Genomic DNA, 19,893 nt, shown 5'->3' with positions numbered 1-19,893 from the left:
AGACGGGAGGTGGGAGGGTGGGGGCGACGTGGGGGCTGCAGCCAGCGAGCCGGCCGGGCTGCTCCCCCCATGGCCGGGGCCGGGGGGCAGCTGCGTGTGGCCCCTCGCCCCGTGCAGAAGAAATACCGGCTGCCCGGGGTGGCCCCGTGGAGCCGAGTGTTTGTGGGGCGATGAGAAATGAGGGGGGGGGTGGGTGTGGGGCTAGGCGGGGGTCTCGGCGGCCCGGCTCTCCGCCTCGCTGGGGGAGCTGCGGGAGGCGCGGCGTGTGCTTTCCCCGGTGTCCTGCTCCTCTTCGTCCCATCTGTCGTAGGTGAAGGGGTGTCGGGAGCTCGGGGGGCTGTGCGGGAGAGAGCAGAGTTAGTGGGGGTCACAGTGGGGGGGCTCCATGCCCCCAGCACGCTGCCATGCCACAGCAGGGCTCGGCTGCTGGGCACATCTCCCCTCCGGCTGCACCGGCAGCCGGGGTGAGCCGGCACACTGGCAGCCAACTGGATGGAGCCTCGATCGCCACCTTTTTTTATTACTTCCGAGATATTTGGGGCACGCTCCACGGTGCCTGACTCCTCGCTGCGCTGAGCTGAACTGCGGTGGGGCCAAGCCGAACCTGCCCGGTGGCTGCCACCCACCACGGGCACCCAGCACCACACGCTCAGAAAAAGGCACGAGGCCACGGATGCAAGCGCCAGCGCTCACAGACGTCACCGATGGAGGGTCCTGGTTGCACCAGAGCCCATGGCTGGGTGCTGGGGGTGTTTCTCCCCCTGCGCCACCCCGTGATGCTTTCCCTGGCCCCGGACAGGCAGCAGGCAGCCTGACTGCAACGTTTCCAAAAAGGCTCTTTTCCCTTCCTCCCGCCCTTCTCCTATTCAGACGATCAGGAAGGATCAAACCCCCTCCGAAATCGCTGCCGGAGAGCCCACGCACCCTCTCCTCTGCCATCAAACAGGGTGCAGAGCCCCAAAGCCCTGCAGAGTGAAGCCGTTCTCACCCCGATTCCCCATCACAGGCACCCTACACGGCGCAGGGCAGCAGGATGTGACCACCCTGAGAAACACCTCCGAGCTCCAACCGCCCACCCCGGCTCCCCACCCGCGGGCGCTGCCTCCCCACCGCGCTCACACACTGCAGTGGGTGCGTGTTAGTACCCGTCCCGCTCCTCCCCACCGCCTTCGGGACCCACTGCCGTCCCCGGGGTGGCGAATCCCCCGGGGTGAGCAGGGATGCTGTGCCGCCCGGCGAGCCCTTAAATTTCCTGAAGGAATAAATTCAGCTGCGTCCTGGGAGCCGGGGACGGATTAGCGCTTCCCGCCGTCCCAAAACTGCTAATCCTAAACTGCGTCCTGGCAGCACGGGCAGCTGCCGGTCCCGCTGCGGCCATGCCGGGGATGTTCCCCACAGCTGGAGATGCGCAAGGGACGCCCCAAAAGAAGGGCTGCTGCGGGTGCAGCGGGGTGCCCCATCCCGGGGTGCCCGGTGGAGGTGGGCTCCGTGCCGAGAGCCGGGCGAGGGTTAGGGCGAGCGGTTAGTGGCACACGGGGAGGTTCATGCTGCACAGCACACACTGCTCCCACCTCCTGCCTCAGTCGCTCTCGGGCCGGTACAAGTACTTCATCATCAGGCTGTCGACCTGCTTCTTCCGCTGCTTCTCCTCCTTCTTGCCCCGGCCAGGACGTCCTGGCTCCTCGGCCCCCGCTGCCTGCGGGCCCTTCTTGACGCTGGAGGTGCTCCGGTAGGAGCTGGTGGAGCCAGAGGAGGAATCGGAGGAGGAATCGGAGGAGGAATCCGAGTCAGATGACGATTGCTGCTGCTTCTTCTTCTTCTTCTTGGATTTCTTCTTGGCCTTCTTGGTGCGCTTCTTGGCACTCTTCTTCTTCCGCCCCTCCTCTTCCTCGGAGGAGCCTGAGCTGCTGCGGCGCCGGCCGGCACGCCGGGAGAAGTCGAGGGCAGATGCGGAGCGACGGAGGCTGCCGGCGGGGCGGTCGGCGGCACCCAGGGGGGCCGCGCTCCGCACGCTCCTCACGCTCCGGCCGTCATCCCCCGAGTCGGCCTCGGGGCTGGAGCAGCCCCCGGCCTGCAGCGGGCGGTAGCTCAGCACCTCCTGGATGGCGGCTTCCAGGTCGGGGTCAAGGTAAGAGCGGTGCCCCACGGGGCGGGCGTCCCTGGGACCCCCCTCCTCGGAGGCGGCGCTGCGGGGCCGGGGGGGCACGGAGAAGCTGCGTCCCAGGGGGGGCTGCCCGCGGGACCCCTCGTCCGCCTCCTCCAGGCGGCTGCGGGTCAGGGAGAGCCGCGAGTCGGGGCGACCCTCTGGCCCCCCGCGCCGGCTCCGCAAGCTCCCGGGGCTGGAGAGGGCGAAGCTCAGCACCGAGCACCCCTCGTCTCCCTCATCCCCATCCTCCAGCCCGCGCCAGGAGGCGGAGGAGGCCCGGCTCACCGGGGCGGAGGCGACGGAGGCTTTCTCGCTGTCGGCAGCCGAGAGGGACCAACGCTTGCCCAGCCCTCGCCGGGCTCGGCCGCTGGCGTCGGCGAAGGCGCGGGCGATGACGGCCGCCCGGTCCTCAGGCTCGCCGCCCCGGGCCGCCCGGCGGGCAGCCCGCTCGGGGGAAGGCGTTCGCTCGCCGAGCGCGCTGAAGAGCGTCTGCTCGTCCCCTTGGCCACCTATGGAGTCCTTGAGGCCCGGCCGCTTCCTATAGCTGAGGCAGCTCAACACCGACACCGGCCGCTCCTCGGCCTCGGGACCGTCCGGCGGGGCTGACCTGTGCCGGCGGCACCGCGGCCCCGCGCACGCACCGGGGAGACAAGAGAGAGACGGAGATGAGCAGGCAGGGGGTGGGCGGCAAGGCAGCCTCGGTAATTTGCGTCAGCGGGAAATAGCATTGTGGAAAAAAGTCGTGTAAATGGGGGAATTGTTCTAGCCTGGCACTTTGATTTGCCTTTAAAGTGCTGCGTTCAATTTATTTCATTGTTGGCTACCTGGAGCCGCTGCGTTTGATTCCTGACTTCAGAAAAGGTGGAATTATCTCCAATAACAAAATGTTTTACATCTGCACTGCTGAATAAATTAAACCAATTAAGAAAAACCGGCTCAGATCTTTCCCCCCTGCTCAGCAGAGCGGGAGGAGCCCCTCGGGACTCCTGGAGCCCTGCTAGGAAACTGGGCTTGGATAAAAGCAATCTGAGCTCAGCAGCCGAGCGCTTTCTCTGGGGAACGGGAGCGGGGCTGCCTGCCCCAGCCCCAAGCTGGCCCTGCACCGTGGGGGCACCCGGCACAGCTCACCCTGTCCTCTGCCAGCCAGCCCTGCACCCACCTGCTGCCCTTCAGGCTGCCGTCATCCGAGAGCGCTTTGGACGAGCCTTTGTTCTTGGAGAGCCAGGACTTCACCCCGTCCACGCGCTCCTCCAGCTCTGAGTCCACATCTGAGTCGCCGTCGCTGCCGGAGGAGCGGGTCGAGGTGGGAGAAAGCAAGAGGTGAGCATGGGGTGGTGAGATTTTGGGTGCTGGGGAGGCAAAATGGCGCCGGCGGGTGCCAAACCGCCCCAGCACCCGCTGCCTGCCTACCCCAGTATGGGCGAAACCCCCTCCCGTGGTCCCGCTCCACCTTCTGGGGCGCAACGTGCATGCACACAGCTCAACCTGCATGCTAGAGGCTCCTCGAAGCACAGCCCTGCCACGCACCCCCCGAACCCCCAAACCGCCCCCCCTGCCTGGCCAAGGGGCTCCTGCACCCTCTGCCCAACGTCCTCCCCTGCCACTGCACGGCTCCAGGGCTGGAAGGGTAAGACACGGGGCCGGCGTCGGGGCAGTGAGGGGCAGCAGGCAGGGCACAGCTCCAGAGACACGGGAGATTTCCAGCTCCGGGGCTGGGAAGGAAATAAGTGGGTTCGTTTTATAGGCCACCGTTGAGTGCAAAATTACAGTGAGGAAGAGCGATGTTGATGGCCCTGGGTAAACAGGAGTTTAGCAGGCAGAACAGAAATGACTCCGGCAAGGCGGGCGCAGAAGCGTGGTGGGCAGATTTACAGCCCTGCCGTGCCAGAGAGCTCCTGATTTACGTCCCGGCGTAAAAAAAGCCCTATCTAGCTTAAACCATCTAATTTATAACGGCCGTTCGTAACCATATTGATTGCCTTTAGAAAGAAGATGCCGTGTGCATTGCAAAATCCATTCCTCCACGTTAAAAGCATCCCTGCATAAATCTCCCTTAATACCTAACTGCTTACTGCTTTCATTAGGGTTATGGCAGTACCGGCGGGATCTATAAGGAAATCGAAGTGGCACAGCCCCCTCTCTCCTCACCCCGCTGCCGGCCGGCGAGAGGTGAGGGCTCCCACCGAGCCATTGCTGGTGAAGGGATATATCATATTATCTTAAACGGCTGTTTTATCCACCCAGCTTTGGGCTTATTCCCTGCCTGGGGACAGCAGCAGACGGCACAGGGGACGGGCTGGGATAGACCCTGTCTATGAATCCTCCTCATTAAATTCAAAGCAACGAGCCACACTCCATCACGCACGTCTCCCTCCCCTGCAATACACCCAGGCAACGCTCAGCTTGGAAAAAAAAAAAAAAAAACCAAAAACGCAGAACGACAACAACAAAAAAAACCCCAACAAGCCCCGTAAACAAACCCTGGGGCAGCTGAGGTTTTATCACCGGCAGAATTAACCTCCGCATCAAACGCAGTTCACGTCCGGGCGAGCGTGCCGTTAGTCAAGCAGGAGCCGGGTCGCGGGGGAGCGACCACGGCGGGGGCCGTGGTGCGTGGCAGCGGGGCTCCCTCACCACTCCACGCTGACACGCTCGGCGTTAGCCACGGCAGAGCGTCACCCCCCACCCCGGCCCGGGGGCTCATCCCCTGTGTCCCCCCCGCCCCCTGCGTGGGATGCGGTTATGTGCCGTGCCGCGGGTGCTGTTAGGGCATGCGGAGGTGGGCCAGTGGCATGCGGGACCCCGGCCCGCGGGGGTGAGGTGAGGGTTAGGGGAGGGGAGGAAGGAAAGAGAAGCTCCTCACAGTTTACTCTTTCTTTTCTGATACTTTGCCACCATGTCCTGCAAACTGGGAGGGGTTGGGGGGGGAGGGGGTCGGAAAGGCGGGAGAAACACAACAGAAAGGAAATCAAATGAAAGGAAAAAAAAAAAAACCCCAAACAAAAAAGACCAAGTGGGTGGGGAACAAATCAGGGGCAAATTAAATGGTGGGGAAGGGTCAGGGGAGGGAGGTGTGGCTGCCCGGCACCCCTGGCGTAGGGCTGGATCCCAGCATCCCGGGCTGGATCCCAGCATCCCGGGCTGGATCCCAGCATCCCCAGTCAGGTGCTGGAGCACATCCAGAGAAGGGCAATGAAGCTGGTGAAGGGTCTAGAGAAGTCCTATGAGGAGCAGCTGAGGGAACGGGGGTTGTTCAGCCTGGAGAAGAGGAGGCTGAGGAGAGACCTGATCGCTCTCTACAACTGCCTGAAAGGAGGTTGTGGTGAGGTGGGGGTCGGTCTCTTCTCCCAAGTAACAAGTGATAGGACGAGAGGAAACGGCCTCACGTTGTGCCAGGGGAGGTTTAGATTGGACATGAGGGAAAATTTCTTCACCGAAAGGGTTGTCAAGCCCTGGAACAGGCTGCCCAGGGCAGTGGTGGAGTCACCAGCCCTGGAGGTGTTTAAAAGCCGTGTGGATGTGGCACTTGGGGACATGGTTTAGAGGTGGACTTGGCACTGTTGGGTTTACAGTTGGACTCAATGATCTTAAAGGTCTTTTCCAACCTAAATGGCTCTGTGATTCTATCCTGGGCTGGGCTGGATCCCAGTGTCCCAGGTTGGACTGGATCCCAGTGTTCCAGGCTGGACTGGATCCCAGCACCCCAGACCTCCTGCCAGCTGCACTGCCCTGGCTCCTGGGGCTCCCCGGGCTGTTTCCAGCCAGCCAGCCCGGCCCTGGCTGCACTTCAGGCACCTCCACAAGCGGGTGAAGCTGCACCGGGGCTGTGGGCAGAGGGAGGGATGGATGCACAGATGCACGGACTGATGCACGTGTGCACGGGTGCACGGACAGACGCACATGTGCACGATGCATGGATGGATGGATGCACGAGTGCACGATGCATGGATGGATGGATGGACAGACGGCATCCTGCCAGGGCCAGGCAGAGCCGAGGGGTCCCCGTGGCATTTCAGAAGTGGCAAGGAGAAGCGGTGAGCCCCGGTGACGTGCCCTGCGCGGGAGCCAAGCCCAGGCGCTCTCACCTGTTGATGAGGTCCTCGTTGCTGTCACTCTCCATTTCATCCTCGATGGCCGCCTGCAGGTCCCCGATGCGCTTGAAGGCCAGCTTCAGGTCTGACTGCAGACTCTGGTTGGCAGCTTCCAAGCTCTCCAGGTCCATCTCCTGCGGGGAGGGAGTGGGGTGAGCCTGGTACCCCAGGGAAACTGCTCCTGTCCCCCTGCCCGGCCCCGTCGTGAGTGCCTCACCAGCTCATGCTTCTTGCGGCTGGCCTCCGCCTCCTTCTTGGCCAGCTCGCCCATCTCCTCCTTGACATCGCGGAGCTGTCGCTGCAGCCGCTTGTTCTGCTCCTTCTCCCGGTTCTCGGCGGCCGCGCGCTGATCCCGCTCCTCCGTCAGCTTCTCCATGTTCTCCTTGAGCCGCGTGGCCAGGCTCTGCGGAGCAGCGGGTGTGGGGTCACCCCAGAGCCCCCCACGGACCCCTCACCCTGCAGCAACACCCACCAAGGGCTCACGCAAGGACGGATCCCATTCCCATGAATTTACACAAGGAGATGGACGAGAAACTCCCCCCAGGGCCAGGAATGGGGCAGAACAACCGCAGGGGCTTTGTCGAATTGGAAAAATAGATTTAACTGTGTGTGAAGTAATTACAGCGTGTAACGTAGGGAAAAAATAGCTCCCATTCTCCCCCAGCCGCTGAGCCAGCCGCTGCATATTTATGGCCCCGGCAGAGAGAGTGGGGAAGGGAAATAACAGCTAGGAAAATATTAAGAGGAGAGCTAAGCTGCTCTGCTCCCCCGGCAGAGCTGCAAAGGCAGAATATAAAGCAGGCTGCGTTTAGCGGGGCCAGGAGAGTCTATAATTTCCCTAAGTCAATGCAGGGAAAGAGCAGCACTTTGCCGAGCTGGGTGGTGGATTACTGTTATCGGCGCTTGCAGGGAGCTTTCCCTGCAGGGACGGGGACAGGCTGCCAGCAGGGATGGGCTGCAGCGTGGGGGGTCCCAGGGAAGGGACATTGGGGATGTGCTCAGTGGGCCCCTCGGGCAGCTTCGCATCATCCTGTTGCATCCCGGTCCCGGCCAGAGCAGAGGGAGAGCCCAGCACCTACCTCCAGGCGCTTGACTTGCGTCCGCTCGAACTCCAGCCTGGTCTCCAGCTCTCGGATCTTGGCCTCTTGCCGGCTCACCAGCGACTTGTCCACCATGGATTGCTCCAGGAACTCCAGCTGGCTCTGCAGGCCTTGCAGCTGGGGGCGGCGGGGGGCACAGCCTCAGCCTCGACCTCAACCTCCCTGGCCCCCCACTGTGCTGCTCTGGAGCAGAGCCTCTGGCCACGCTGCTCCCATCCCAATGGAGAGCTCCCCATGGGACTGCTCTGCACCCGAAAGGGTGCAGGGTTCCCCTCCCCACATAGTGTGGACACCAGGTCTCTGGGTGCCCCCCTGTCCCCCCAGCTTCACTCGGGGCGCATTGCCCGTGCCCGATGTCGGTGCTCCCCACCTTCTCCTGCAGCTCCTGCTTCTCCTTGCTGACCTCCTCCAGCTGCGCCTGGAGGTCGTTCATCTGCGCCAGGTCCCGGGACGCCTGCGGGACACACCGGGGCCATCAGCAGGGACTGGCTCTGAGAGGGACTTTACGGGGGGGGCGGGGGTGCTGTTGCCCCCTCACCTGGGCCACAGCCGCTTTGTGCTTCTTCATCAGCTCATTCATGTCCTCCTGGTCCTCCTCCAGCCGACTCTGCACCTCGTTCTTCTCCCGCTGCAGCCGGCTCAGCTGCTCCTCCAGCTGGGGAGAGCCGCCTGCGTCTCCCGCTGCACCCCAGGAGTGGGGCACCCACCCCCCAAAACCACCCCAAATGGCGCGGGGTCACCCTGCTGGCACACGCCACGCTGGCGGGGGCCTTCACCTGGGTGCAGGTGGGGCATGGCCCCATCGTGGTGCCTTGCACCCCGAAAACACTTACCGCTGCCTTCGCCTTGGCGAGGTCGTCGATCTGCAGGTGGAGGTCTTCAATCTCCACCTCCATCGACTTGCGGGCCTTGACGGCGGCCGCGCAGGTGAACTCTGACTCCTCCAGCTATGGGGACACAGCTCAGCACCCGGCAGGGGGATGTGAACACCCCGTGTCCCTCAAGGGCTGCGGTTTTAGGGGGTTCCGGAGGCACACCTGGTTCTTGAGCTGGGCGATCTCCCTCTTGCTGGGCGCGTTGTTCTTCAGGTGGTCCAGCATGATCTGCGCATCAGCCAGCAGCGCTTTCGTCCTCTTCAGGTCCCGGCGCAGGCGCTTCTCCGTCTCAAAGTCCCGCTGGTTGGCCTGTGGCAGGGGGGACCGTGTCAGGGCACTGTGCTGGTGGGGCACCCACCCTGCCATGGCCACCTCAGGGTCCCCGAAGTGAGGCATGTGCCCAACTGCCCCCCACCCTACCTGCTCGCTGACAGCGGACAACTTGCTCTCCAGCTCCCGTTTCTCTCTCAGCACCTTCTGCTTGTCCTCGTACTCCTCCTCCAGCTGCACCTCCATCTGCTTCAGCTGGTGGACAGCCCGGGCAGCCAGTCAGGGCATAGGAAGGGGCTGGGACCCCCCCCTCTTGCATGTCCCCACATACTGGGGACGCTGGGTGACCCCACCAGCCAGGTGTTTGCACAGCCAGAGGCGTAAAGCCCGGTGTACGCTGGCCAGGGCAGCGGAGGGACCGGTTGGACCTGCCAGGCCAGCAGAGCCGGGCCACGGCCACATGGGAGCCGGGCGCTGCGTGACAGTACCCAGCTGGCAGCTCCTGGCACCTGGCTGGGGCATGGGGATGCACCCTGCACCCCCCCACCCCGGACAGAGGGGACGCAGCCGAGCCCTACCTTCTTCTGGCACGACTGCCGAATCTCCTCCACCTCCTCATCGCGGCTCTCCACCTCCTTGGCATGGGTCTGCCGCAGCCGCTCCATCTCCATCTCCAGCCGCAGCTTGGCCTGCAAATGGGGGGGACACAGTCAGAGCAAAGGGGACACGGGGACCCCTCCATGCTGCTCCCCAGGTGACACTCACCCGGAAAACCCCCCAGTCCGAGGCCAGCCGGGCTGCCCGCCCCACAGCGACCTGCCGAGCCATGGCGCGGAGGGCCAGGAGCTGCGTCGGCAGCCGCGATGCCTGGCCCGACGCCGGGCTGAGGGCGTCCGCCTCCTCTTCCCGGGCAAGCCCGGCCCAGGTAATAACAGCCCTGCACGAAACCACCCCACCCAGAAACCTCGCCCCTCCCCGCTGTACCTGTTCCAGCATCTGGATGGTCCCAGCCTGCTCATCCAGTTCCTCCTCCTGGTCTTTGACCTTTGCCTCCAGGTCCCTCAGCTGCTTCTTCACCTTGGCCAGGGAGGCCTCGTCCTTCGACTCCTGGGAGGAAATGTCCTGCAGCTCTGCCTCCAGCGCCTCTGCCTTCTGCGTCAGCCCCGCGATGTCCGAGTCCTTGTCCTGCCGAGAGAGGGGGGTCACCGTGAGACCCGGGCGCCCACCAGCTGGGGACGGGGGACAGGACCAGGTGCTGCTTACCTCCAGCAGCTGCTTGAGGCCGAAGACCTCGGCCACCAGCACATCCTTCTCACGGCTCAGCTTCTCCCGCTGCACCCTCTCCCTCTGCGCCTCCTCGTGCGCCTGCGAGAGCTCGCTGTCGAACCTGTGCGGGGAGAGCAGCGTGGGCACTCAGCACCCCGCGACAGGCACCGGGGATGGGTCCCCAGCCCCGCACCGCCCTGAGCATCCCCATCCCACGGCAGCAGCCACCAGGAAGGTGCCACCAAGAGCTCATTCAAAACACGCTGTTGACGAGCCTTTAATTGCCAGCACGGCGGCGCAGAGCCACTTGGAGAAACTCCTCCCGACGCCTTCGCTCAGCGGCTAATGGAGAGCGCGGCACCCACAGCGCAGACCCCAGCAGCACCACCGGCCACCCTGTGGGGTTGGCACGTGCCAGTGGGGACCGTGGCTGCCAACGGCCAGGGCTGGGCTACGTGGAGGCAGACGGGGACACCGCACCTTCCAAGCAGGATGCGGAAGGGCTGCAGGATACAGAGGGGTTTAAATGCACGAGGGGATCTCCAGCAGAAATGGGCTCTTGCAGCAGCTCGGCTCCTCCAGCCCAGGTCCCATGTGAGATGGCACCGGTCTCATCCCCGGAGGGGACAGGAGCCCCAGTGGGGGAGCACTCAGCAGAGCCTGGAGCCAGGCAGCGCCGGGGCAGCCTCTCCCAGTGCCCCTGGGATGGGATCAGTCGGGTTTGCTCCGAAATCACTGCCTTCAGGGCTTGGAAAACAACCCTGCGCTTGAGTTTGTGACCTGCATTAAACACCTCGGCAGCTAATCCCCGTTTTCCCTCGCACTGGGTAATAAACAGCTGCATTAGCACAGACTCCAATCCACGGAAATTGAAATTAATTAGATTGGATTCTCTTGCTGTATTTGTGTGTGTGATCATTACCATAATGAGATGAAAGCGTCCCTGCTGCTTAATAACGTTAGCAAACTTTGGGGCTGGGAGAGGGGACGGGATGAGAGCGAGTGCCGAGCAGAGCTGCGGGGCACGAGCAGCCTCCACCATGGGGCATAGCCCCACACAGGGGGATTACTCAGCTCCAGGGCCCCCAAAAGGGCATCAGGGTTCCCCCCCACAATGAACACATCCAACCCGGGCAGCCCCATCCCGCTGGAGATACCTCAGCCAAGCGGGCGCTGGTGAAGTGCCCAAATCCCTGCTAAAATGGTAATGCCACTTTGCAAGAGGCTCGCCGCACGGCGAGGATGCCGTGTGTCCCCCCCCCGCCACGTCCTCCCCTCCGCCAGCGCACGCTCCCCACCTCCGCTGCTTCTTCTCCAGGTCGTGGTTGCGTCCTTGCTGGCCCTCGAGGTGCAGCTTGGTGTCCTGCAGCTCCGCGGCCAGGCGCTGGCACTTCTTCTTCAGCTGCTGCAGCGCCCGCTGGCTCTCCTCGCTGTCCGCCTGCAGGTCCGTCAGCTGCGGGCAGGAGCAGGCAGCGTGGTGAGGGCTCTGGGAAGCCACCACGTCCCCGCTGCCTTGGCCACACGCTCCCTCAGCTCTGAGCAGGCAGCAGCTGCCCACCCCCTGCCCATCCCCATGTCCAGGGGACCGGGGGGGGGGGGTCCCTGGGCCAGAGCCCTACTCACCCTCCGCTCCAGCTGCCTCTTGCCCTGCTGTTCCACCTCCAGCTTGTCCTCCAGCTCCTGCTGCAGCCGTTTCTTGGTGAAGTCGATCTCCCGCACCGCTCGCTCGTATTTCAGCCGCCATTCACCACCTGCGCAAGAAAATGGGGTCACCCAGGGGGTGTGTGGGGTGGTGCAGGGCCAACATGGAGAAGGGGGCACGGCACTGTGACCACGGGGCGCCCCGAGTGTGCCGGTGACGAGCACTGGAGGCAGGATTGTACCTGAATCATCATCATCGAGCTCCCCGTTGAGCTCGGCCGCCCGGATGAGCCGAGCCTCCATCACCTCCATCTCCATCGACTCCATCTGCTTCTTCAGAGCATCGTACTTGGCCTGGGAGGGGACACAGCCGTGGTGAGCGCCAGGGTGGGGAGGCAGGAGACACTGCGAGGCTGGGGAGAGGTGCGTTTACCTGCAGGTCCTTCATCTCCTTCTCGGCCCGCAGCCTCTCGGCTGTCTCGGCGTCCAGCAGCTGGGAGGCCGACTCGCCGGTGTTTCGCTCGTCTGTCAGCTCCGACGTCAGCTCCGTGATCTGGGGGCGGGGGGGAGCGGGACCATGGGCTGGGGCAAGCACCGAGGCAAGGCGGCAAGGCACCGCACCCGCTCCCGGCGGCAGCAAGGACCTACCCTGCTCTCCAGGCGGTCGCTGTTGAGCCGGAGCTCGTTACGCTCCTTCTCCACCTTCTCGAGTTTGCTCTTCAGCTGCTGGATCTCTTCCTGCAACAGAGCGGGCGGTGAGGGAGGGGGCAGGCGCAAAGGGAAGAGGTTGGCAAGCAGGAGCCTGGCAGGTTTCTGTACGCCCCCAGCACCCCCCCCCAGCGCTGGGTGGGCAGGGTGGGGGCTCCCCGGGGCCGGGGCCGCTCTCCCCTGCCAAGGGCTGGGCAGGGACTTTCCCCAACCCGCTCGGCTGCTGTGCTGACTCCAACCCCATAAATGGTGTCGAAACGCCAGGCGGCCCCAGCAAAGCCACAGAGGGGTCCCTGCACACCCCCCCCCGCCCCCCCGGGAGAGGGGGTGGGAGCAAACCCACCCACATCGGCAGCTCGACGAAGGGTTTGGGTGCACCCAACCCAGGTGGGGAGGGAGGGGGCCCACTGGGATGCCCAGGGACCACCAGCCAGCACCGGGCAGGCGTGCCCAGCTGCCAGCTCCAAGCACATCTTTGTCTCCCCTCTGGTCCCAGCACAGGCTGCGGGAGGCAGGAGGGTGTCCAGGTCCCCCCACCCCGGGCACTCGTCCTCGGCAGGTCGGGGTGAAAGCTGAGCCAGGCAGCGGCTCCGTGCCGGGCGGGCTCGGCAGGGGCACGAGTGTCTGGTTGCCAGCACGGCGCAGAGCCCCCGCATATGCCTCTCGGCACACAGTTTCATTTCCATTCTCCACGCCTTGTAATTGGGCTCATGCAACAGCCGGCTCTCGGGATGCTAATGACATGCTGATTCGCAAATTAGGGAGCAATTCGAGCCTGGCGCTGATGGGTGCGGGACAGCCACGGTCCTGCATCTCACCCTACCCTGGGGTCCCGCATCCCACCCTGCTGAGGGATCCTGCATCCCACCCCGCCGCAGGATCCTGCATCCCACCCTGCTGCGGGATCCTGCATCTCACCGCACCATGCAGTCCTGCTTCCCACCCCACTGCGGGGCCCTTTGTGGGACCAACACTCCCCCGAGCCCGCCCTGCCCCATCCAGCATCCCCCGGCACAGAGATACCCACGTCTTTGCCGCGGATCTGGTCCTCGGTGAGTTGCACCTCGATGAGGGGCCGCACGGTGGTGAAGAGCTTCCACCAGGGCCAGTCCTTCACCCCCTTGTTCTTCTTGATGTTCTTCTGCACGCACCGGATGGCCAAATCCTGGATCTGTGCGGGGCACGGGATCAGCACAGGGTGCGGTGTCAGCACGGGGTGCCGCCGGCGGGGCAAAGCAGGGCGGGCGGGTGCTCAGCACCCCTGTCGGCACCCCAGCATGCTCCCCTTCATTAGCTTTTGGGCTAATTGCACCCGGTTTATCTGCTGTTTGATTCTCTCCAGCCCCTCCAAACACTAATCTTGCAGAAGGCAAGGCGCTACCGAAACGCCTATTTTACGCCCCCTTTAATAATAAAAGTAGGAGCTGATATGCTGCTTCATCCCACCACGGCGATGCCCAGCGCCCTCCCCGCCGGTTCCCCCGGTCCCCCCGGTTCCCCCCGGCCCCCCACGGCTCCCCATGGCTGGGCGGGTGAGGGGGGGGAGGCGGGAGGAGGAGGAGGCGCTGGCCCAGGCGGCGGCAGAAAGGCTGCGCTGCCCATTTTAGGCGAAATTGTGCAGCGGAGCGGGGAGGGGAGAGCTGCTGGGACGAACCTTCCTCTTCTTGAACTGCTGCCGTGCCAGGAAGCCCCTGCACGCTGCCTGGAAAAGGGTGATGTTCCTGCTGGTCTGTGCATCCCGCTGCTCCTCCAGCCTGGCCAGTGACCCGGCCCGGAAAAACACCTGTGGGAGGGGAGCGGGGTGAGATGCCAATGGGTGCTGGCATCCCTCCGGCCACGCCGTGCCACCCTCCCACCGCACCGACTGGTGGGGATGCGGCTCTCCCCTCTACAGCCACTGGTCCTGTCCTGCTGTCCGGGTTTTATTCCCCAGGCACGAGGAATGTCGTAGGTGGGAGCCAACAGTGCCGCCCTTGTGCTGCTCTGCTGCGCCGTGCCGGGCCGTGCCACCCACCCCTGCCCGTGCTGCCACCGGCACCCACAGCCAGTGTAAGGCATCGTACCCGGCTCAAGCCCATGTGGTAGCTGCTCTTCTCCAGGTCCAGCGACTCCAGGAGCTCCTCCACTGCCTGTGGGCGGGGGAGAGGTGTCAGCGCCAGGCTGGCAGCACCCCAGGGTGCAGTGGACCCCCGGATCACAGCACTGGCCCTGGCACGGGGCGCATACCCGCTTCTCATCCACCACGATGTAGTTGCGACCATGCTTCTTGGTCAGGTGCGGGGCCAGGACGTCAAAGCGCCGCCTGAACTCCGCAAACACCATGTGGTCGGGGTACCCTGCAGGGAGCAAGGGAGAGCAGGGCTGTGGGGGCAGCCAGGATGCCCGGGGGATGGTCAGGGAGAGCCCCTGACCTGCTGGGGCCCATCTTTTGGGAGAGTTGACGGGGTCACCCCACGCGGCACAAGCTCCCCATGGGGCCAGGCACAGCCAGAGTGCCCTGACCCTCCCTGGGAGGTTTTCCTTGGCCATGTCCTCCAGCAATTTTGGCTGGGATCTGGGGAGAAAGTGGCCAGATCCCGCCTCAGGGGGAGCGCAGGGACACGTGTGCTGCCTGTGCAAACAAACAGGCCCCGCTCTGAGCCACAGCCAACTTCTGCATCAGGCTCGCAGCGCTGAGCCTCCACATCTTAATTAATGATAGAATATTGATGGGGATGCTGACCCTGGCACAGCCAGCTGGCCGTGGCCATCGATCGAGGAGGTGTGCAGGCGGCATCGATTTCCGATCGCAGTAGGAAGGGTCCGGCCTCCAGGCCATAAAACCTCAGCCAGGAGGTCGGCCACGGGTATCAATAAATGCTTTGCCGAGTACGACCTGGAGTCCCTCGCCGCAGCGGGACAGGGGCCGGCTGCCAGCAGGAGAGCTGCCAGGAGCTGGCGGCACCAGCCGAGACACCCAATTAAGGCCATGCCTGTCCCTGGTGCAGATAACAGCCCTGCAGGGGAGGGGGGACGACGGGGACAGGACCGTCCGGGGGGGACGACTGGCAGCCGATGTGCTGCAGGGGTTCCCGGGGGGCACTTTGGCTCCCCAGGGAGGAGATTCACCCCCCCGCCATCCATCCCCGCGGCGGGACGTGCACCGCAGCCCCAGCATCCCCCCGCCCTGGGTGCCAGGGGTGCCGGCGGCGCGGCTCACCTTGGCGGTACATGCGGAGGGCGTCGAGCAGGCGGGAGCCGCGGAGCTGGGCGCGCAGGAGGGGCACGTCCAGCTGCATGAGCCCGGCCTCGCAGTGCTCCGTCGGCAGCTCCAGCTCGCTGCCGCTCACCCGCCGGCACGGCAGAGCCCGGGGGTCCCCGCCACCCCCCGCCGCCTTGGGCAGGAAGCAGTGCACGAAGTGGAGCTTGGACTTCTTGATGCTGTCGATGAGGGCGTCCTGCCGGCACGGGAGAGCGGGGTGAGCGGTGACACGCAGCAGTGCCCCAGCTGGACCTGGGGACCCTGCCTCGGCACCCCCTCACTCACCACTTGCAGCTTGATCTGGATGCAGAGGGACTTCTTCTTGACGGCGGCCACGCCGGTGGTGAAGGTCTTGCGCATGCTGGTGGCCCGGCGCAGGGCCAGCTGAGAACCCCCCTCCAGCCCCGCCACCGAACCCGACAGCACCAGCGCCGACCCACCTCGGCCGGCAAACAGGCTGCTGATGACCTTCCTGCAGGGCACGGAGGGGACGTCACCCTCCAAAACCACCTCTGCCCCACCCGCTGTGCTCCCTCCACCCAGCCCTGGGACCCCACTCACTTCTGCGACTCCTGCAGCAGGACAGAGGCGTTTTGGGAAGCCGGGTTGTGCTTGACGTAGTTGAGCCAGCCCGTGGCATCGTACTCCACCCAGTTGGTCCCCGAGCTGTGACCCAGTAGGAAGTGTCGGGGCTTGTCGCTGGGGAGCAGCGGGTTGTGCCCTGCAGGGAGACACGGCACCGATGGGTACGGGATCAGCGCTTCGCCAACACACGGCCCCACGGTGCGAGGCCCCCCCTGACCTTTCTTGCCCCCTTCCTGGGGGCCATAGTAGGTGAAGAGCCGCTCCAGCAAAGTGTCCTCGTTGCCGCCCGGCTGCAGCGCCTCCTCCTCCAGCAGCCACAGCAGCCCCCGCGCTTCATCTGTGCGGGCCAGCGACCTGACCTGTGGGCGACACTGGGCTTGCACCCTGCCTGGCACGCTGCTGTTCCCCAGGGCAGGGAGGGGAGGACACAGGAGACCCAGGACACCCGGGGAGCATGCAACCTTGGCCGCTGTCAGCAGCAAGGCAAAGCAGCACCATGTGAGAGGGCCCTTGTTTAATGGAGACCCAGCAGGGAAAGAGTTGGTACATAATACTCGGGGCAGCCTGGGGCTAGCAGCCTGCCTCGATCTCTGCAGCCTCCTCCAGCAGGGACTGGAGCACCCCAGGGACTGGTGCACCTTGGGGACCCACCCTGAGCACCAGAGCACCTATGGGACTGGAGAACCTTGAGGACCCATGCACCCTGGGTACCTGAGCACCTTGGTGACCACGGCATCCTGGGGACCAGAACACCTCAAGGACTGGAGCACCCTGGAGACTGGTGCACCCCACAGAACTGGAGAACGCTGGGGATCACCCAAGGGCTCCTTGCAGCACGGGCAGCACCCAGGGTGGCAGTGGACACCACAGGGGGGATGTACCAGCAATGTGGGCTGCACACAGGCTCACAGCCACACTCTCACAGCCAAGCATTCAGGACAGCCCCTCTCCCTCCCCTACCTACCTCCAGGAAAGCTGCCCAGCCGCTGCCTCACTCTACAAGCTGCTGTGGTGCAGCCAGGAGGAAGCGTGGCGGGTGCTTACCAGGGCCTGGTGCGAGGGCTGGTCGACGGCGGCTACAGAGCCAGAGGAGCTGGGCTCGGCATCAGCCAGGGCAAGCTCTATGTTCTCCTGGCAAGGGGTGAGAGGGGTGCAGTTAGTGCCCCTGCGGCGGGGGAGCAGCAATAGGGACTGGGAACTGGTCAGGGCGTTGATCTCAATGGGATCTAGGCAGGAGGCAGGACTTTCCCGGTGTCCCACCGCTCCGCTGCACCAGCACTGCACAGGGTGATGCCTGGTGCTGAGGGGGTACCGGGACACATGAAAGGGTCCCCCGGGGCTGTCAGTGCTGAGGTGGAGCAGCAACAGCAATCTTCCCCACAACCACCACCACCCACAGCCACCCCATCACCTCCCAGCTTGGCATGTTTGCAGGCCAAGCTGCACACGGCTGGGGCCGGAGCTGCCGGCAAAGGCACTGCTGGCGGCGGGGAAAAACCTGCTGCACCGAGTGTCGTGTCAGAGCTGCTTCGGGTGGATCAGTCCAGAGCAACCACCGGGTAAGAAATCAGGGCAGGGAATGTAGGAGATGCTCGCACAGAGAAGGGAGCGGAGGGCAGGAGGCGATGGCAGCCCTGGGCATCCCCGTTACCTCCTTGTAGCGCTCCAGCTCGCGGGCGAAGGTGCGCTGGTGGAAGAGGAGCTGCAGGCGCTCCTGGGCGTAGTTGTGGCAGAGCTCCTCGAAGGTGGCCCCCCGGCTCTGCCCCGCCAGCTCGGGGTTTTGCGCCCCGGGGGTATCCACCACCGTCACCGAGCACACCGAGTGCTGGCTCGACTTCAGCGCCCTGTGGGAGACAAAAAGACACAGCGGGGTGAGTGGGTGCTGCCAGGCCCCCCCCCCCCCCCAGCTCTCCCCCCGGCCCCCCAGCACGTACCTGTTGAGGAGGGAGATGAGGAGGGTGAAGAGCTCAGAGTACAAGCCGGCCGCCATGCCCTCCAGGCACTCCAGCGCCGTCACCTTGGGACCTGGCCAAGGCAACCCTGAGTGTCCCCAGCCCAGCATCACCCAGGGCCACCCACTGTCCCCACCGTCCCTCAGCCTACCTGTGCCACCGTCGCCCAGAGGGGGGTCATCGGGGCCCTGTCGGAAGGAGGTGGATCGCTGCAGGGTGCCCTTGGGCTGGTGCTTGAAGATGGAGGAGGAGAGCTCCTCCAGGCTGCAGCCCAGCAGGTAGGCAGCTTTCTGAGCCCACTCGTGCCGTGCAAACTGCTTCCTCCCAGCTGGAGGGTGGAGAAGGGAGCTCAGCACCGGCCGGGGCATCCCCCCAAATGGGGGGGCATTTCCAGCCAGACATAGGATGGTCTCAGGGTCCCTCAAAGTGGACTGGGGATGCTGTGCACAGTGGGAGCACATGGCTGGCACCGGAGAGCCGTGTTTTGGGGTCTGATTTAGAGGAGATGGGGGGTGAACAGCTTGGTGCCTCTGCAGGGCTGAGCTCAGAGCCACGCCACGGGGTGGGGAGTGGGGGTCACCCCTCACCACCACTGCCCGGGGGCCCCTGAGGCCTGCGCCAGTGCGGGACTCTGAGCTGCCCCAGCACGGGGACGTGTCCCTGCTTGGCCACATGCACCGAGCAGCCCCGCCACAACGTGGCAGGACAGACCGCGGCTGCCGGACACAAGCGCATGGATGCCGGGGGGGGGAGGACAGGGGAGGCGGCAGCAGGTTAATGGTGACATGAAGGGACAGGGCAGCAGGAAGGCGGTGGCACATGGGAGGGGGAAGCCAGAGACACGGGCGGAGAACGAGACTTTACCTTCGTCGGCGTCTGCATTGCAAAAGGGCAGCATGCACCATGCGAACAGAGACAGGGGTTAGAAACAACGGCACGTGACAGCGCGGACACGCGGCACGGGGACGCCCTCCTGCCGAAACACGCCACGCGCAGGCACCGCCACGCCACGCACATGCCAAGCCCGCTCTCCCCCCAGCCATCGCTGCAGTGAGATGCCGTGACCCGACGTGGGGGGCCCTTCCCCTGTGAGCCCCAGCCGTCACCGTGCGCAGTGGGGGGGAGCAGCTCAGCTCTGCCCCGGAGCATGGGGAGCAGCTGTTGGATCCAGCCCAGTACAAGTGTCAAGGGGCCAAGGAAATGGGGGCTGGTGGGGCTGAGCTGGCTCTGAGCATCCCCAGTGACCACGAGCAGCACAGAGCTGGGGCTGGGATGCTCACCCCGAGCAGGATGCAGGGATGCTCCCCCTCCCGAGCAGGACCTGGAGTTCCCCCCCAGCAGACCCCCATGAAGAGGCTCCCGAGGTGGCCGAGCATCCCACCGCGGTGGCTGCAGCGGGGTCCTGCTGCCCTCTAGTGCCTCGAAACACCCCATGGGCCAGCACTGCACCCCGCTGCGCCCCCGGGACCCCTCCAGTCTCTGCCTCCCCATCCCCGACTCATCTTTTCCCCTGGGGGGCTACAAATTCCCTCGGTGCAGCAGCCACCATCTCCAGGTGCCCATTTTGGGTGTGCCATGCCCAGGCCCTCCCGCCAGCGTGCAGCACCATGGGGGCTTCCAGCACCGTGAAAGACCCACGGGGAGAAGAGCAACCCAACGAAGCCGAATTCACCACCCCCAGGGACAGTGAGCGAAGCTGGTGCCCATCAGAGCAGCCCATGGTGAGCTCTGGGTGCCGGGGAAGCCCTGCCTCACGCCACCAATGGTGCCAAGAGGAACGGGTGGGGGGGATCCTGACGGGCAGCGGGCAAATTTGAGGCTGCCGGGACCCAGCTGGGGGTCAGGGTTTGTCCCGGCACACCAGCAGCATCCCAAGCCCCCATTTCAGCCCCAAAACCAGCACCGCACGGTACCACCCAGAGCAGAGCCCCCCCGCAGCTCCGATTACCAGCTCCGTCTGCCAGTGGCTCTGCGGGGAGGACAGGGGGGACAGATGTTACGCTGGGGACAGGGGACAC

General features: G+C 64.8%; 1 protein-coding gene across 5 annotated transcripts in view; it reads right to left on the bottom strand.

Annotated features, from left to right (window-relative positions):
* Positions 1-201: 201 nt before the first annotated feature.
* Positions 202-19,893, bottom strand: part of MYO18A (myosin XVIIIA) — a 32,935-nt gene continuing 13,243 nt past the window's right edge. For 3 of the 5 annotated variants that reach the window (XM_086475340.1, XM_086475342.1, XM_086475343.1), the window contains 33 exons: positions 19,824-19,844; positions 18,740-18,751; positions 18,027-18,203; positions 17,858-17,948; positions 17,575-17,767; positions 16,968-17,054; positions 16,141-16,282; positions 15,900-16,059; positions 15,624-15,810; positions 15,297-15,534; positions 14,324-14,433; positions 14,161-14,226; positions 13,752-13,880; positions 13,125-13,268; positions 12,038-12,127; positions 11,823-11,942; positions 11,632-11,743; positions 11,372-11,499; positions 11,047-11,201; positions 9,746-9,869; positions 9,467-9,667; positions 9,061-9,171; positions 8,633-8,737; positions 8,375-8,521; positions 8,171-8,284; positions 7,876-7,992; positions 7,708-7,791; positions 7,317-7,454; positions 6,455-6,640; positions 6,232-6,371; positions 5,010-5,054; positions 3,306-3,428; positions 1,580-2,753 (listed from right to left, as the gene is read on the bottom strand). In XM_086475340.1, coding sequence (XP_086331466.1) covers positions 1,580-2,753; positions 3,306-3,428; positions 5,010-5,054; positions 6,232-6,371; positions 6,455-6,640; positions 7,317-7,454; positions 7,708-7,791; positions 7,876-7,992; positions 8,171-8,284; positions 8,375-8,521; positions 8,633-8,737; positions 9,061-9,171; positions 9,467-9,667; positions 9,746-9,869; positions 11,047-11,201; positions 11,372-11,499; positions 11,632-11,743; positions 11,823-11,942; positions 12,038-12,127; positions 13,125-13,268; positions 13,752-13,880; positions 14,161-14,226; positions 14,324-14,433; positions 15,297-15,534; positions 15,624-15,810; positions 15,900-16,059; positions 16,141-16,282; positions 16,968-17,054; positions 17,575-17,767; positions 17,858-17,948; positions 18,027-18,203; positions 18,740-18,751; positions 19,824-19,844 — 5,171 coding nt within the window. Of the gene's footprint in view, positions 338-1,579; positions 2,754-3,305; positions 3,429-5,009; positions 5,055-6,231; positions 6,372-6,454; positions 6,641-7,316; positions 7,455-7,707; positions 7,792-7,875; positions 7,993-8,170; positions 8,285-8,374; positions 8,522-8,632; positions 8,738-9,060; positions 9,172-9,466; positions 9,668-9,745; positions 9,870-11,046; positions 11,202-11,371; positions 11,500-11,631; positions 11,744-11,822; positions 11,943-12,037; positions 12,128-13,124; positions 13,269-13,751; positions 13,881-14,160; positions 14,227-14,323; positions 14,434-15,296; positions 15,535-15,623; positions 15,811-15,899; positions 16,060-16,140; positions 16,283-16,967; positions 17,055-17,574; positions 17,768-17,857; positions 17,949-18,026; positions 18,204-18,739; positions 18,752-19,823; positions 19,845-19,893 lie in introns of those variants that run through there. The other 2 variants (XM_086475344.1, XM_086475345.1) reach the window with 2 other exon arrangements.

The sequence above is a fragment of the Leptosomus discolor genome, chromosome 18, assembly GCF_034619465.1.
Source record: "Leptosomus discolor isolate bLepDis1 chromosome 18, bLepDis1.hap2, whole genome shotgun sequence".
NCBI lineage: Eukaryota > Metazoa > Chordata > Aves > Leptosomiformes > Leptosomidae > Leptosomus > Leptosomus discolor.
The sequence above is the reverse complement of the archived record's forward strand: the minus strand, read 5'-3'. Positions and strand labels throughout refer to the sequence as shown.